Below are 19,470 nucleotides of genomic sequence, written 5' to 3'. Positions count from 1 at the left end.
TATATTTATTTTAATTTTTTTTCGGGGAACGTCCTGGAAACGTGATTGGGCTAGTTTTGGACTAGTTTTGAGAAGCAATTGGCAGGATTTGTTGTGAAAACCTGGCAACCCTGATCTGAACGCACGTGCAGGAGATATACTTCTAATTACTGGAGCGTCTTTACTGATGAGATGCGCATGAAAATCGCAGTTTTTTGCACAGCCCTATTATTCATATGTGCAGAGATAATGGAAACAAATAATATACGTGAATATTTTAGCCAACAAAATCCATAGACTATTAGTGTGTGATGACGACAAACTTTTAAGTCACTGGACAAAAGTCTCAAGTAAATGATTATTTTACCCTGATTTGACTAAAACATAACACCACATAAACATCCTTCACTTATGCACGAGATAGGCCTACGTAATAAAAAGACGTAAAACCAACCATTTATGCAAATGGACAGACTCTCCAAATAAACAGCATCCCTAATTGTTTCTTATATCTTGCCCATCAGCTAATGGTTTTCCAGAGAGCCTCGGTATTACTGTGTGAATTCATTAGAAGAACTGCCGTCGAAATGGCCCTCGAGTATTTATTCCAACTAAAATGCATCAGGAGACTCTTTTGTTTGACATTTCTGTTGAAGATGCTTCTTGAAGATTATGAAATCCTATTAGCATGCAAACTACTTTCTCAAAACGAACGGCAGCCTACTGATGAAAGAAACAAACACAATAATAAGCACATGCATTATCTACATAACTGGCATCCACATGAACTAACATGATGGTCTCTTTCTGCTGAAGTTAATGCAGACATGGAGCGGAAAGAGCAGAAATACCGCAGGGAGGGCTCGTGTTTGAGCTGCAGTCAATCTGAGATGACGTTTCATGTGGCACAGCTGTGCTCCTCTCCTACTGATGCCGGCATACTGTAGTCATGGAAATACAGCCATGGTTTTATTGTGACATTCAGAAAATACACATATTGGCCACATTTAAATCAATTTTATCAGTCTCTATTTTTTTACTTGTCAAAACGGCCATAAGAGACAGGCTAAACATGTTTTAAATAAGGTTATTGAGTGAACTGATGTACCCATGTACTTGGCTGAACACACTGAAACAACTTAAGTACTATGCAGGCAGCAGAAAGCCATACAGTAAAAAGGCAAAAAGCATAATTCAAAGCATGACGTACAACCACTGTAAGACATGGCCTGAAGTCATGTATTATCTTTATAAAATTGATAAAAGGCATATAAACACCATGTCCAATAAACTGTTATTATCATACAGTAACAACAGCAACAACAATAATTTTAATAATAATATAACAAATAGCTAGGTTGTTGATAAATAGTATAATAATTATAAAATAATAATTATAATAATTATAATAATAAATCATTGTTTTGTTGTTGTAATTAGAAGTATATAACAATACACAATTACTATTATTATTCATACTAATATTTTTGTTATATTATTTATCTTACAAATAGTTCCATTTATTATTATTAATATAACTGTACTAACAACAACAATAATACTATTAATATTTAAAAACAAAGATAATAGCTAATAGTTAATAGACAGTAGGACACCACATCCAATAAAAAGTTAGATAATAAAATCGTTGCTTTTGTTATTATTATAATTATATAATAAGCAATTACTATTATTATTCATACTAATAATTCATTTATTATTGAATAAATGTAACAAATAGTTACATTTATATAATTAAATATTTGTCATTATCATTATCATTATTTATACTACTACCACCATCAGCACTGTCATTATTAATATTATTTATGATAATAATAAATGTAAATTTATTGGTCATAGTCATGGTCATATATATATATATATATATATATATATATATATATATGTGTGTGTGTATATATAAAAAAAATTTTTTTTTTTTTTTTGGTGCACTTCTTTTTTAATGCTAAAACTTTTTCCAGGTTTAAATTAGATTTTGTGTCACAGATGTTCAGCGTGAAGAATCTAGTTCCTCTAACTGGTTCATTAATTCATTAGACAGTTTACAGCTGCCAAGTCATGCAGAAACTTGGCATATTAAATTATAATTCAGCTGATGTGTGGTCACAGGTGTACGTTTACAATGGTTCTGGGCTGATCTAATCAGATTTAGAGTTTGAACTATTATGTTTAAAATAAGATTATGCTTCAGTATTTTGTAAGGACCCGGGCTGCATTTCTCAAAAACAGCGTAAGCTTAAGTTAACCGTAGACCCATTAAAACAAAAACGTAAAGTTATTCAGTTTTTTCTGTTTTATCAGTTAGTACAGTAATGAAGTTTTGTGTTAAGGCAGCACTGAGCTGAGGACTCATTCATCTTTAATGGGATTCTAGCATATACAGCCCTTTTAATATCTCTCATGTTTTCCCACCGAACAGACATTTTCTGAACTGGTTGGGGATGGTGACTGAATCATTCATGAGAAAAGTGTACACGCAATGGCAGAAGGTGAAAGTGTAATTAAATACTAGATGAGCTTCCCCTGAATGAAATAACAGTTCTATAACTCGTTTCAAGTGCACAAAAACCACTGAAAAGAATGAATTCACTGCTGCTCCTAAATTCACACTCTGATTTTCGGCCTTGCATATGGGTTGCAAAGCCATGGAGTTTACATGACGCTACCTACATGAACGATACAAGATCACATTGGATTTTCCTGCCCTTACAGCATAAATCAGACCAAATATCAGACAAACACAATCAAGTTGCTGCACAACAAACACACTGGGAGGCCAATCAGTAACTCCCCTTCAGGTGTGGTTTACAGCAGCGTGTTCAATATTAGCAGCCTAAAGGAATCTTCTGGGTTCAACACAAGTTCAATCCTTTGGATTATCAAAGGAAAAAAATGGACTTGTCCCACATTTGGCAGTAATTCATTATGGATTATTTATAATGAATAAGGCATTCTAGAAGGTTAGACAACTGAAATCTGAAGCTTGTATTTATATCACAGCACTTATATTAAATATTTTGTTCAATAATATGTCATTGGAGCTGTTGACAGTTGTCTACATGATTCTTGTAATGCTGGGACTATTTCTGTAGGATAAACTTGCCCTATTGACTTCCATTAGTGCAGTACTGTAAACATTATTATGCATGTTTTTACAAACTGAGGATGGAGCCAAAATGCTTTTCTTTTTCTTTTTCTGTTTTAACCATATTACAGATGCAGTTAATAGAACTTAAAATATATTTAAATCAGTAGTTTTTAATCAGGGTCCTCAGCAATCTACCAGAGGGGCCAAATGTTATAAATTTAAATGTAAATTTATAAATGTAATTTTTTTAATAAATGTATGCATTTAGCAGACGCTTTTATCCAAAGCAACTTACATTGCATTAAGGCTAACAATTTTCTCCTAACATTGGTTCTTCTGGGATTCGAACCCCCAACCTTGCACTTGCTAACGCAATGCATTACCACTTGAGCTACAGGTACACTAAATAAATATAATATAGATATAATATAGATCTAAATAGATATAGATAATAATAGATATTTTTTAGTCGAGGGCCTTCAAATATTGTCCCGGACAAAGGGGGATTGAAATCCAAAAGGTTGAGAACCACCGCTTTAAATAGATAATTAAATATAAGTGATAATAGATTTATGACATGTGACTTACTGCAGGTGGCATCAGCCTCATCCGATCCGTCCGGACACTCGGGTTCTCCATCACACCGCCAGCGCCCAGGAACACACTGACCGTTGGCACACGCAAACTCTGAGGGAGCGCATGTGTTCTTCACTGCACACAGAGAAAGAAAGACAGAGTTAGACGTTGGCACACTCTCTAAGCAAAAACCAAGTGTCTTTTCTGTATGTGTGGTGCAAGAGTGAACAAGGTACGTTTTGACTCATCAGTGTTGCCAGATCTTGCTATATAAAAAAACAGCAAATAAAGACAAGCCAATAACAAAGTAAAATCCAAGTACATTATCTTGGAAACACAAAAATATTGCAACATTCCCCTTCCTATTATTTAACTCCAAAAAAAATGGATCGCTTTATGAGCCAAGACCAAACAACAAGCCCAAAGATGTTTAATAAGCATCGCTTATAATAACTGGACAAGGCAACCCTTTAACATCGCTGTGAAGTAGTCTTCCAAACATACACAAAACATGATGGCTCTGACAACAGTAGTTTAGCTAAAATCACTGAACATGACAAGTCTTTGGTCTTTGGTAATATTACTTTTGGTAAAAAAAAATACAGCTGATACCAATCACAAAAAACTGCGTCAGTCAGCAATTTCATCAGTGACTTCTGTTCTGTAAACATAAAACTTTAATTTAGAGGATTCAATCCGGTATTTGGATGTGGTTATCTCTTCTGAAAGTTGGCAGTGTGTACCAATGGTTATATCTATCGGTTGTTGACTGGATGGATGCAGATCTGTAAGAAAGAGTCAGGTTTAAGCAGTGATTAGATTAGAGATTAGAGATGATTAGAGAAATGCAACCTACGTTAACTAAAGAGAAGACTGTCATATAGCTACAAAATTAAACAAAAGCATGTTTGAATTGTTGATAATAAGATCAATATGTGTGAGTTTTCATTCAATGCTGACTTTGCTTGTGTAAAGCTACTGCATTCGCTGATTTGAGCAGATGGAGCTGTGAGCAACAGAGCACGGACAACAGTCTGGAGCTGCAGATATTATATGCAGAGGCTCTGCTCTCCACCTGCTGAGTTCTCAAAAACACTCGCAGACCTTCAGTGGGCGGCAATCACAACAGCCTTACACAACTCCACAAGACTTGTCGAAAAACCTGAAGAGTCCACTGCGGCAATGCTGCATCATTTTCTTTCCTCACAGCTCTGTGAGGCTTCCTATTGTCCTTGGACTCTGTTAAAGGCAATGCGTGGTGTGGGCCAGTAACCAGCCAACAGGGACACGTCTAATCACATGGAATGCACCCACAGCCCTCCCCAAATCCTCAAGCTGTGCATCTGACTCATCTGAGTACATGTTTCTAACAGGAACATTACATCAGCAACTCTCTCTTTCCTTCACAACAGTAAACACTAATTTATTGAGCAGACTTTATTCATGATAGATCCTTTACACTTTAGAAACACTGCTGACCAATCTTACCTTAGCAACAGCTGCCGCCTTTCACTCTTTTCTAATGCAAGTCTTTGTGTGAACAGATTTTTACACTGAATTAGCAACGCTACAATTTATTTAAAGAAAAACATTGGATGAAATTGCTTAAAATGTCTTGATTCAGTCCAGCTCAAGTACAAAAATTATTTCCAATGAATTTTGTCCAAATTACGAGCACATTTTACTCAAAAATCACACTGCGCACAGAAAGACGAAGTTTCACAAAAGGTCAATTAGGTCAGATGAGTGCGTTTGCCCCCCTTTTTCTATGACTACAGGCGCAGCTGTTAAATTTATGAATATGTAATATGACAGTTTTTATGAAAATGTGAGTGCTCAAAAAACATCACCACACATACAATGCTGCTACTGAATTAAATCAACATTAAACTAAACTGAGCTAAATAATGACACTGTTGTCTTCTGTAAAGCTGCTTTCAGCTGAATTAAATTCATGTCACTAATGAACTTTGCAACATTAGCCCTATTCACACGGGATTAGTATTTCCTGGGTCACCTTCAATAATTTGTAATAATTGTGGAGGTTGTCTGTGATCTCAGGCTTGGTTTACACGGCAGCGATGTAGTCAAAAACTGAAAAGTTTTTCCCTAAAATTTTAATGTATGCATGACAATGCTTAATGATGCATGATCAAAACAAAAACAGTCAAAAACGCTGTATTATGTATGCCAGGCCAGTAGTTGGCACTGTCACCTTGTTAGTAAACAGTACCTGTAGGTAAGTGATGAATAAATGTTGTATATGATACTTTTCCGCTGTTGGTTGTAATATTGTCCCTGTCACAAATGTTACTCTTAATGTGCACTTGCGGTTTTATGGACTATGAGACTGTAGGGTGTCCCATTTGTCATTTTAGCATTCAGAATGGATGGTGCTCACAAGTGCCCCCTTTATGCACCCTCGATACGCACTTCTGATGAGCCCGCACTGGGGCGAGCTCCACAGCAGTCAAAGCAGCATTACATCATGAAAGTGCCATTTGGGACAGGGCCACTGGTGAAGTAAATCCACACTTTGCTGAAGAAGTGTTAGCAAACTCTTGTGCAGCAACAACAGTTCCATATACTCCGTCATTGTTGTGTATGTTTGTTCGCACTTGCCTTTAAAATCAACACTTACTGCGCATGTCTACATACCTAACACGTACTACACACACGAATGATGTCACTGTTTTCAAAGATTCCCGTATTGGGTGTATCAAAGATTCCCGTATTGTTATCATTTATCAAAAATGATAACAGTGGCGTTTTCAAAAACTTTCACTTTGAAACCCTTTTTTTTTGTCACCAAAATGCTGTTATCATGAAAACGAAGAGTCAAAGCAGATAATACCCCAGATAATATTAATCCAGTGTGAATAGGGCTATTGATATTGTTATTGAACTGAACTGAATCATCATTGAACTAATTACTAATTAAACTAATTAAATTAACTAATTAAAATTGCTATAATGTATATGTGACGAGTGGGGCGGGGCCGAGAGACGTGGGAACAGGAGCGAGGCCGGTGGAGTGATTGGAGATGAACGACACCTGCTCGAGTCCCAAGCAGGAGATGGAAGGATATAAAACTGGAGCGACGACAGTAAAGGAGGAGAGAGGACCAGGCCTGGGTTTTGGTTTGTGTTTTGCTTTTTATTTGTGCGCGTCAGTCATCTGTGAGGGGCTGACGCGCTGTTTTGTGTTTATTTTGATTATTAAAGTTTTCATTTGATTGTCCGCCGGTTCCCGCCTCCTTCTTCCCGATGATTAGAAAGGTTTGATTATTACAGTATATAACACATCAAATACACAGTCACTGCTGCATATTTTTTCCATCCACATCCAGCACCATCAGACTGAACACTGGGGCCCCCCAAGGATGTTTGCTGAGCCCCCTCCTCTTCACTCTGCTGACCCATGACTGCACACCGTCACACAACTCCAACCTCTTTATTAAATTTGCAGATGACACGACTGTGGTGGGTCTCATTAGCAACAAAGATGAGACAAACTACAGGAGCGAGGTGAGCCGCCTGGCCGGTTGGTGCAGTGACGACAATCTCTCTCTGAACGTGGAGAAGACAAAGGAGATTGTTGTTGACTTCAGGAGAGCGCACCCTCAGCATGCTCCTCTAACCATCAACGGTGTGACTGTGGAGAGAGTGAGCAGCATCAAGTTCCTGGGTGTGCACATCACAGAGGACCTCTCCTGGACCGACAATACCGCAGCACTGGCCAAGAAATCACAACAGCGTCTCTACTTCCTCCGCAAACTGAGGAGAGCAAGAGCCCCGGCCCCCATCATGTACACCTTCTACAGAGGCACCATCGAGAGCATCCTGTCGAGCTGCATCACTGTGTGGTATGGCGCCTGCAACGCGTCCTTCCGAAAGACTCTGCAACGCATAGTGAAAGCAGCTGAGAAGATCATTGGTGTCTCTCTCCCCTCCCTCCAGGACATTTATGGAACTCGTCTCACTCGCAAAGCCCTCTGCATCACAGGTGATCCCACACACCCATCACACAGCTTCTTCAGTCTGCTGCCATCAGGGAGGAGACTGCAGAGTCTCCAGGCCAAGACCAGCAGACTGAAGGACAGCTTCATCCACCAGGCTGTCAGGAAGCTGAACTCCCTCCCGAATTTGCCCCCCCCCCCTTCCCTCCTCTGCCCCAGGCACCACAGAACCATGACTTTATTTTTATTTTTAGATTTTTTTCTTACATGCCCTTATTGTATAGTTGTATTTTATATTTGATCTAGATTTTTAGGCTATACTGTTAGTGTTATCTGTATGCACCATGGGTCTGAGAATAATGCAAATTTCAATTCTCTGTATGTATGTACAGTACATGCGGAAGAACCAACAATAAGCAGACTTGACTTGACATGAACGTATTTTCAACATCTATTCAATCAGATGTACCAACTAATTTCTTTGCAAAAATGCAAATGCCGAACAGCAAAATTCAGGCAATAACCTATTCCCTATAGACTTTTAAACGATTATGGATTTTGAAAGAACTTTGTGTATTTGTATGATCTTTTTTTTATTTTTGTATTTTAATATGAAGTAAATTGGTATTTACATTTTATTGTAACAGCAAATAATTCAGTGTCCCTGAAAATCTTTGGGTACCTGTAATGATGCTAAAAAGTCAATAAATCAAATCAAATAAATAACAGCATATTAATTTATATATTAATTAAATATTACATTTCTAAAGTTTTCCCACTTACAGCCTTGTTTTCAAATTTCAAAGGGACCATTTAAAGGGACTCATGATGCTCCAAACCTGTATAAATTTCTTTTTTTTCTGTTCAACACAAAAGAAGATACAATTTACAGTTGCTGGTAGCCATTGACTTTCATAGTATGGAAAAGAAAGTCAATGGCTACCAGTAACTGTTTGGTTATCCACATTCTTCAAAATATCTAACTGAAGAAAGAAACTCATACAGAACAACTTAAGGGTGAGTAAATTATGATAGAATTTGTATTTTTGGTAAACTATTCTTTTAATATGGAATAAATCTACCCAAACTAAGTGTCACGTCTGGTGATACAAGAAACACGGAGAGATCCAAGTGCAGGCATGTGACTTTATTAAAGGGCAAATCCAAAGGGTAAACAGTCCAGGCATGAGTTGAAACCCAAAACATCCATCCAAACATAAACCAAACAAGAAGACAAGGCAAGGGCCAGAACTGACGGACATGAATTAACATTAAACAAGGACTCCGTAACACAGACTCAGACAGACCGGGTATAAATACACAGAAGGATAAAGGGGAAACAGGAGACAGGTGGGGAACAATCAATTAACTAAACAAGGAGGAAGGTGACCAAATAAGGGAACAGGAAGTGATAAGGTGACAGACACCGTGAGAAAGGAGGACATCTAGTGGAAACCCAGGGACACAACCCAGACACTGTGACAGAACCCCCCCTCTACGGAGCGGCTCCCAGACGCTCCACGACAGACACAAAACAGACCAGGAGGGAGGCGGACAGGTGGAGGCTCAGGGGGAGGGACGGAGGGCCAGAAAAAAAAAACATGGGGAACAGGCACCAGAATGTAACACAACACAGAAAGACCAGGAGGGAGGAGGACCGGAGGAGGTTCAGGGGGAGGGACGGAGGGCCAGACTAACAGAAAGGGACAGGGACAGACATTAACACAAAAACAAAAGGAAAAAACAACATTAAGCCCCCCAGGGCGGAGCAGAAGACCACCACACCCTTGTGGTCAAGGCCAGAGTCCTCCAGGGCGGAGCGGAAGACCACCACAACCGTGTAGTCAGGGCAAGCGCCCCCCAGGGCAGAGCAGGAGTCCACCATGTCCGTGTGGTCAGAGCGGATGCCCCCCAGGGCGGAGCAGAAGACCACCACGTCCGTGTGGTCAGAGTGGAAGCCCCCCAGGGCGGAGCAGAGGACCACCACGTCCTCGTGGTCGACGCCAGAGTCCCCCAGGGTGGAGCGGAAGACCACCCAGTGACTTGACCTGACTCTGAAAGGTCCACGATGACTAGCCTTGTCTCTGGAAAGTCCATGGTACCTAGCCCTGGCTCTGGAAGGTCATCGGTGACTGGCCCTGACTCTGGATGGTCATCGGTGACTAGTCCTGACTCTGGAGGGTCATCGGTGACTAGCCCTAACTCTGGAAGGTCAACGGTGACTAACCCTGAATCTGGAGGGTCCACAAGCACCTGACTAGCCTCTGGAAGGTCAACCGGAACCTCACTCAACTCTGAAAATTCAACAGTCACTTGACTCGACTCTGGAGAGTCAATGGGTACCTGACTTGGCTTAGGACTGCCTGTGGAGACGTGAGACGCCTCGGCTTCAGGCACCGCCTTTGTTACGGCCTCGGGCACTGCCTCGGTAATGGCCTCGGGAGCGGTCTCGGGCACTGCATCGGGAGTGGCCTCGGGAGCGGCCTCGGGCACCGCATCGGGAGCGGCCTCGGGCACCGCATCGGGAGCGGCCTCGGGAACGGCCTCGGGCACCGCCTCGGCCTCCGGAACGGCCTTGGGCACCGCCTCGGCCTCCGGAACGGCCTCGGCCTCCGGAACAGCATCGGGCACCGCCTCGGCATCGGGCACCGCCTCGGCCTCCGGAACGGCATCGGACACCGCCTCGGCCTCCGGAACGGCATCGGACACCGCCTCGGCCTCCGGAACGGCATCGGACACCGCCTCGGCCTCCGGAACGGCATCGGGCACCGCCTCGGCCTCCGGAACGGCATCGGGCACCGCCTCGGGAACGTCCTCCGGGCTTTGAGGAGCGGAAGACGCCTGTCTCCTCCTCCTCCGCCCTCTATGATGGCGAGTCGGTGACACCTTGTCTGGAGACTCAGGCGTTGAGTCAGCCATCTTGTGCTGTGGCTCCAAGCTGGCGGCCATCTTGTGCTGTGGCGCTGGGCTGGCGGCCATCTTGTGCTGTGGCGCTGGGCTGGCGGCCATCTTGTGTTCTGGCTCTGGGCTGGCAGCCATCTTGTGCTGTGGCGCTGGGCTGGCGGCCATCTTGTGCTGTGGCGCTGGGCTGGCGGCCATCTTGTGCTGAGGCGATGGCTCAGCAGCCATGACGTTAACCGTCTTGGGAATCTCTAGGATCTTGGACAGCGTAGCGAAATAATCCAAGAATGAGTCAGCGGCCTTCTTGGGCGTTGGCGCTGAGCTGGCGGCCATTTTGCACCGTGGCGCTGGACTCGCGGCAATCATGGGCAGTGGCGCCACCGTGGTGGACGTGCACTTCCTCTCCCCTCTCCGTCCACCATGGTGAGACGGTGGCTCTGATCCATCCCACACGAGCCCCGGGTCGAAGGGAGGCCATGGTTGAGAGCGGTGCTGAATCTCCTCTCGACCACTCCCTCCTCGGCGACCTCCCCTGGTCCCCCGGAAAACCACCAGGCGAGTTCCCTCAAATCCGTTCCTCTCCCGCTCTGTGGCTGGGGAGGAGACATAAGCAGACATACCGCTGGATCTTCACTTTGACGGATTCCTTCTGTCACGTCTGGTGATACAAGAAACACGGAGAGATCCAAGTGCAGGTATGTGACTTTATTAAAGGGCAACTCCAAAGGGTAAACAGTCCAGGCATGAATCGAAACCCAAAACATCCATCCAAACATAAACCAAACAAGAAGACAAGGCAAGGGCAAGAACTGACGGACATGAATTAACATTAACATTAACATTAAACAAGGACTCCGTAACACAGACTCAGACAGACCGGGTATAAATACACAGAAGGATAAAGGGGAAACAGGAGACAGGTGGGGAACAATCAATTAACTAAACAAGGAGGAAGGTGACCAAATAAGGGAACAGGAAGTGATAAGGTGACAGACACCGTGAGAAAGGAGGACATCTAGTGGAAACCCAGGGACACAACCCAGACACTGTGACACTAAGGTCCTGAGGTTATGAGCTGTGGTTTGCCTGATATAGGAAGTTGTTTCAAACCAGCCCCATTTTTGGTTAGGATACTGAAGAAACCTACCTATGTAGGCCATAGACAGACCGGCAGCGCAGTATGTTTAGGATCAGATCAGAAATATAGCAGTACCGCACCTCATAACCCAACAACAAGATAGTTGCTACAGTCCTTTGAGCTTCACAGCCAGATAAGAAATAGAGTTCTGCTTGAGCAGCTCAATCTGGACACTGCAATCACCCGAGGCCTGCCCACCATCAGCCAGATACGCTTCTCCTTTCTAACAAACAGGGCAGACAAGAGTACCTACTGTATATCCATCTCTACATCTTGTTTTGGTCCTGCAGTCTGCCATCACTGTGTGTTCTAGCATGATTTAAAAGACAAAGCCTAAGATGAACTAAGAGCAGCCAAATATATGCCTCTGTAAAAACAGATTATCTAACCTTCTCTGAACCTGAGCAGTTTCAAGTACAAAAAGTCTGAGCAGTAGCTGAAAACAGAGGACTGAGACATGAGAGTATAAATATTTTACTCCCACACAATGTAACAACACCAACTAAACAGTAAGTAATAGTTTTGTTGTAAAAGCCTGTGAGTCTCCAAATCAAATTTGGCCCAAGCAAACAGAAGATTAGCATTTTATTGGTAAATATCATCCCTGAAATTAAATAGTGTGCATTTGGGGTAAGAAATCTCATTAGGCGGGATTGCAGCTGTGTGTCTGGCCATCAGTGATGGTTGAGAAGAGCTTTTACAATCCACTCTCCTGCTCTATTGTTAGCAAACACTCGCAAATCCCTGTTTCATTAGAGCAGGAATCAAACGGACCCTCTGAGAATCCAAGAGCATCAGACGTGATGCTCATCTTATGGCAAACCACAGATCTTTGTTCAGAGTAGAGCTCCTAATTGGATAATCTGATGATTCTTTTGATGATAAAATGCACAACATGCAGTCTGTTAAGCAAGTATGTTGTATATTTTGCTAATCTACCAACTGGCCTAACATTTTGATCATTAACCCTTTGACACACAATCGTACCCCAGTTTGGGATACCTACCATCGTAATGCAATATTTAATGCATTTCATGTTGTTGATAATAATGAATGGAATATATTTACTACCTCTTTGTAGTTTTATATCAATATGGTACAAGATACTCTTATTTTAAATCAATGTGAAAAATTAGTTGTCAAAAATAAACTAAAAGTAGTCAAAAAGTAATCTGATTATATTACCTAAAATGTTTAATGTAAAGGATTATGTTACTAACTACAGTTTTTGTTGTGTAATTTGGAATCAGTAACAGACTACATTTTGTAAGTAAACCCAGCACTGAGTGCATCATGTGATAAGCCGTTAATTCAAATCTACTTTCATGCATTGGCTGATGCTGGGCCAGAGTCTGAAACGCTCAGCGCTTGTCATATGCTGTCAAATGCATGTAGTAATTAGCATAATTTCAAAATGACGTTCTACTCGAAGCTGTCCACATCCTCAGACTCGGAATACTGCGTTTCTATGGCAACACTATCAGCACCTAAATGAATCTGCAGTCAGAGCTCTCAGAAAATTCCTAGTTTACAAGTTGTAATTATGAGTTCAAAGAAACACCTTCAAAAGTTCGCAATCAGAGTAATTATGACATGGTGTGAATGCACCTTATACATATAACTATTGTGGTATTCAACCAGAAGATGTTTATTTTAGGTTTCAGACATAAATACACATAAGTGCTATCAAAAACTACATTTATAGTTTGCAAAATACACATGGTTGTCTATGGAAACTGCAATAATGCTGCCTTCATGTGCTATCGGAAATTTCCTACTTCCCACTTCTCAAGGTGTTATTATGAATTTGTCACGTTCAAGTGCTTTGTCGTCGGAAAGAACAGGAATCATGGAGAACGGTCCATTGATCAGTAAATTCTTGCCCATTTATTGGGAAAATCTTTTTTAAAGCCAAAATGTATAAGATATTATTATTTTAAATAAAACGTAGCATCTCATTCATCATATAAAGATATAAATATTATACAGCACTACTATGGCAGCAGTTTGTCACGTGAAAAGCATGACACGTAGCCAATAAAATATGGAGGCAATATGTTCTAAAATAACTGTTGCCTCAAAAAAACTTGGCTAGAATATTTTAAACTTATGAGTGAAAGGGTTAATCGAGTAATCCACATTGTACAGTTTAGAAAGCAAGTGATCTGATGGCTTCTGTAGTTGTTATTCAAGTAACCTGTGACAATTGATTAATCAAAAAAGTATTCTGATGATTAATCGAGTACCTATTGGTAATCAAGTAATCTGCCGATAAGGTCTGGTGATTAATCAAGTAACTTTTTGTGTAAACTGATGACTATTTTACTGGTTAATAGTGCATCTACATAACTGATTAAACTGAGGATTATTTTAATAACTGAATGAGTAATCTTGCTAATCAAGTAACCTGCAATTATTTTGACAATTAGCATTCAAACAAGCAGCCAGACAGACAGCTCAACAGGATTCCTCTATAGGTCTTACGCAGGTCAGTGGGGACAAACAATAGGTCAGTCTATTTACTAACAGGTTTGTTGAGCTAATATTTGTGTGTTCTATGTTTTTCCTGTTGAAGTATCACATCATTATCCTAGTGACATGTTAATGTAAAACTCTTGGAATCAAGAAACCTTAGCCAATGTAGACAATCTACTGATTATTATGACGATTAATCAAGTAACAGTTCTCTACCAACAAATTTGCAGATCAGCTGAGTATCATTGTGGTGCATTTTAAAATCAAGCACTCTGTTTAATTGATTAATCTAGCTTTACATTTTAGGACATGATCAAATAACAGGCAAAAAAAAATGTATATATTTTTTTCATCTGAATCCAGGCTAAGAATAATGGCAAAGCAATAACTTTCTATCATACCTAAAAATAATGCAATAGAGCAAACAATGCATCAATCATGCAATTTTAGCACAAGATGATTGCAATTATAAAGACTAATTTTAAAACTTTCATGAGTGTTAATCAGCACAAGCATAGGATAAAGGAAAACAGTCTTCAAGCTTCCTATAACTGATCTGAGACTACAATTAACTTCTCTGCCACTCTCTCTCTCTTTCTCTCTTTCACTTCTTCTCCCTCTCATATATAATACTACAGGATTTGAACAGGAGTCGGATCCAGAATTAAGGCTTAGGGACAAATTGAAATACCTGGAGCTTTGAATACCCGCTCCAGAGAACAGCTTGTCCCCAATCATGTTTATGTGTGTAATCCTCAAATAAATGTCTCCATCACACGATTGGACATGCCTCACATATAAGAATATAAACCCATGACATCCCTTCACATCTAATCCAGATCCTCTCATATTTTTATCCTCATATTAACAATGCAAAATCAATATTTGGCAGCCCGGCTGGAATTAAGAATTATACTTTATTATCACAGATACTGATAACATTATTTACACATTTGGTTTATTTTACTTGTGCATATTTGTGCTTGTAAAATAGTACTGGAGAGGCATATCTTCTGTTATAGTACTATGAGGATTTGATCATGTCTGTACTTTAATACTCTCAGTGGTAATTTTTCTGCTGCCGTCTGTCTAATGGTCTCTCAAGGGAGGTTATAATAAAATACACATTTACATGAAGCTGTAAAAAAAACATCTACTGTCATCAAACCATTCATTCTGTGCTATTTCTGTCAGACTTAGAATCGCCCCGAGTGCTCTCATAGACTTCCATTCAAAGATCATTTTTTTCAAACTGTATGCACTGCAAAGCAATCTCAATGAGTTCAGGGAGGGCTAGCCCTAACATGCTTTCGTCATGGTTTACCTTTTAACTTTTCTTTTTTTTCTTTTTGCAGTAGGCTAAACCCATGTTTAATTTTCATAAAGGTACATCTGTATTTAAAACATTATGTAACTGAGTGCTTTCATGAATGTGAGTAATCTTACTTGACGCTGATATTACAATAGCCAGTATTAACAGTTTACGTATTTATTATTATTATTTCTTTGCCAGGAAGCAAATATATCAAACATGCGCGCGGTAACAGCTACGGTAATTCGCGTTGGCCAATACAAACAAGGTAATGCGTTGTGAAATAAAATACCGCTGGCAATCACAGACATTTGCATTCGGACGGGATTCGTTTTCTCAGAGGATCACTGAGTTTGCTGAAAAACAGTAGGTGATTTGCTTTGGAATTATCACAGAGGTTGTGTGAGAAAAACACAGACGTGGCAGATTCGGACGGGATTAAAATCACCAAGTAAGTCTGTGAAAGACAGATTTCTCTAATGACCCCCTGTAAAACTAGTCCCGTCCGAATAGGGCTTTAGAAGCATTACAAGACAGACCTACTCTGAGCTTGAGATTGTTAATCAATCAAGTATGGGCGTCAAGCTTTTTCAAAATACAATTTTTTTTATAAATAGCAGAATTTCTGGTTAAAAAACACAATACCCATGATTCTTTCCCTCCCTAAAGCCATTAATTACAAAGTCTTTTTCTTTAAGTTATTCAAATCAAGTTTGTACTGCTTTAATTCACTTTGTAGCTGACTGGTTTGGTTCATGGCTCAATTTTTTTTTTAATCACTATTTGGTAAATGAATGGGAATAATAACGCCTGTGAGAAACCATCAGTCAATCAGAATCAATAATAAATAACAATGATACAGTTATAACTGTATTATTATGATAAAAAGATAATATAATGATTGCTAGAAATCTACTTATCAGTAGAATGTTATTGCCTTAAGCATAAGTGTAAAGAAACAGCATGGATACAGCAGTTCTCTTCAGGTAGCTCTCAGTCACAATATGATCGGAGACCTCCAGCCTACGAGTATTTGATCAAACATATAGGAGTGCTGATGCTAGTTTAACCTCAGAATAAAGAGCCTGTGTGTGTGGTGTGTACACGTTTGATTAGTAAAGTGCACATAAATGTGTGGGCAGTTTCCTAAAGACATCATTTAAGCAGCAGGGTATAAACATCAAACAAGCCTTTAACATCTTCACAGAAAACATAGTACCTCCTGCACAATTCACAAAGATCCTTTCTTATACTTTGCAGCAAATTTCCTTCAATCGATGCTAGATTTGTTTCTAGGCAGTGTAATACTTCACCGCTGAAAAATTGTTGGTAATCGTTAATCTGCGTTCTCCTGTGTTTCGACCTCAGGCCTCGCAATATGTTTGCGATAAATGACGAAGAACGCCATTTCATCTGCCACAGCTGCTCTGTTGAGTCTGAGCGTGATGTTAGATGAAAATGCAGCTTTTAACGCCCTTTCTTCTCTGGGAAGGTTTCAGTCCAGCTTTCCTCAACAATCATGCATTTGGACTGCGTCTCCTCCGGGCAGAGCTCAGCGAAGCTTTGATCACCGAGCACAAGCCTCACAGGGGTCGGGCGGTGCTTGGCAGGGGGCACGCTGCCATCTGGCATTAGAGCTCAAACATTAGAGATGCACTAGAATGAAGCTTCAGCAGTCAGCAGTGCTGTCTGTTCTGCTCCTCCAGGCAGGATTTCACCCTCGACTGTGGATTAATGATAGTTTTGCAGGTGGAGGAGGGAGCATTTCACCTTCTTGCTTGCATTTCGTATATACAGCTCTACTCTATAGGACCTTGCCACAATCACCTGTGGCACAATCAAGTTTGTACAATTTGATTTTCATTAAAAAAAGTCATTTTTTGATAAAGATCAATTAAGATAAAGCGATGCATTCTAATAAAGTTTGCCCACCCTCACCCTTAAGCCATCCTGGGTGATTATGACTTTCTTCTTTCAGACAAATACAATCAGAGTTGTATTAAAAGATGTCCTAACTCTTCTAAGCTTTATAATGGCAGTGAAGGTAATTTTTTTTATTTTTTTTTGAAGGTTTGTAACGACATGAGGGTGACTAATTAATGGCAGATTTTTACATTTTGGGTGTCACTATTTGACTTCATCCTAAAAAAAAAAAAAAATCTTTCTCTTATTTATTCCTTTTCTAGCTTGTATTTATTTGAACAGTGCCTGAAACTTGGTATTACATGCACTTCCTGTGTCTGTTTGCCTCTTCAAGAAGAATCACTTCATGTATTCCCCAACTGTAACTCACTTTGGATAAAAGCCAAAATGACTAAATGTAAATGTGGGTGAATGTGGGTGAACTAACACTTTAATATATCTGTGATTCATCTGAAAGAAGAAAGTCTTGAAGGTGAGTAAATATGGGGTAATTTTCATTTTTCTGTGAACTATCCCTTTAACAGGTCTTAAAATAACCATATTTTTTAGTGTACAGAACATTTTAATAATCTAAAGATCCTATTCTGATATAAAGAAAACTTCATTGCAATGGAAAGGTTTTATGGGTGTTAAAGAAAAGAAGAAGCAGCACAGAAAATTAGGCATTATAATGATTTTTTAGTGTCAGACCCATAGACTGTATAAAAACATGGACGTAGTGTCCGTGACGTCACCCGTAGACTCCTGAAGTCTGTTTTTGAAGCTTAAAGTGTGCAGAGCGGGCCGTCGCCATCTTGGCAGTGCGTCACCACGCGACTCTCCCGGACAATCAAAAATGGGCAAAAGGGTGGGAGCTACATGCTGAAGCCACGCCCACCTAGCAGGACGGCAGTGTCAGCAGCGGCAATCCACCTGTCACTCAAGTGGCCACGCCCTTAATTATGCAGAACTTTAAGTCTTAATATAATTTAAATGGATGAGTTATAAAAAAAATTCACCCCTTCACAGTTGTCATGAAGGGCAAAATTAGCTATTTAGACCAAAATAATTTTTTGCACCAGGCTGTAAACATGTTTTTTTCTGCTTTAAAGTTGGGCATTTTAACATGGGGAGTCTATGGGATTGACTCCCTCTTGCAGCCAGCCTCAATCGGCCAGTTGATGAATTACAGTTTTAGTCACTTCCTTATTGGCCTCACGAGAGAGAGCGGGAGGTTGGCGCTCGGTCAGACCATAAATCTGAAAATTTTGACCTTAGTTTGAAATTTTGAGCTTATTTCAAAACATATATTGTTTTCATTTGTCGTGGGTCTACAAAAAGGCATGTTTGAGTGAGTTTGTTGTGTTCAGAATGGCTTTAAAGTCTGTGTTATCCTTAGTCATTTAGTGTACTGTATGGTGCCGACACTAATTTCTTTGGAACTAATATGATCTGAGTCACATTGATAATCCCCTGTTTAGTTATTTTTAAATAGGCTGTCTCAAAATGGTCTGTTGCATTAATTTGCACTTGTTCTAGAGTCAGTGTGTTATGTATCTCTGTGTGTGAGTGTGTTCAAACAAGGTCCCTTAATGAGTCAGTTTTTGTATTGTTACTGAATTTCTAAATCAGCAAAAAGTCAAGCAGAACTAATCAAGACCAAACAATATTTACATTATCAATCAATGGTGTTATGTTGTAATGCTTAATATTTGAAACAACCCACTAAAATCATTAAACGTCTTACTTTTTTTTTTTTTTTACGCAAGTTCATTTTAAAAACATTCTTTTCTGGTGTTTTGTCTTAAGAATAATCTTTATTTAATTTAATCTTTCTTAACTTTATTCTCAAGTTAGCAGTTAAGAAGATTTTTATTCTTAAAGAGGCTTTATGTAGAATTCAGAAACCATCAGCCAGTAACATATTTGCTCGCGCTCATGCACACATAACTTACAAGAGATTGAATTTGATTTAGTGCCCTCATAAAGTCAAAGCTCTTTTTCTGTCTTTTCTTTTAAGTAAAAACAATTTGGAAATACCTTTGCAGCAATAATATATATATTGTTAACGAACATCAAAATTATTAATAGATTAATATGTCCTGCACGCTTTCCT

General features: G+C 40.0%; 1 protein-coding gene across 2 annotated transcripts in view; it reads right to left on the bottom strand.

Annotated features, from left to right (window-relative positions):
- LOC132096801 (low-density lipoprotein receptor-related protein 8-like) overlaps positions 1 to 19,470 on the bottom strand; it is a 109,889-nt gene that overhangs the window by 74,450 nt on the left and 15,969 nt on the right. For both annotated transcript variants that reach the window (XM_059502409.1, XM_059502410.1), the window contains exon 3: positions 3,680 to 3,802. In XM_059502409.1, the coding sequence (XP_059358392.1) occupies positions 3,680 to 3,802 (123 nt within the window). The remainder of the gene's footprint in view (positions 1 to 3,679; positions 3,803 to 19,470) is intronic.

This window comes from Carassius carassius, chromosome 20 (genome assembly GCF_963082965.1).
Source record: "Carassius carassius chromosome 20, fCarCar2.1, whole genome shotgun sequence".
NCBI classification, from domain to species: domain Eukaryota; kingdom Metazoa; phylum Chordata; class Actinopteri; order Cypriniformes; family Cyprinidae; genus Carassius; species Carassius carassius.
This window is presented reverse-complemented; position numbering and strand designations above follow the sequence as displayed.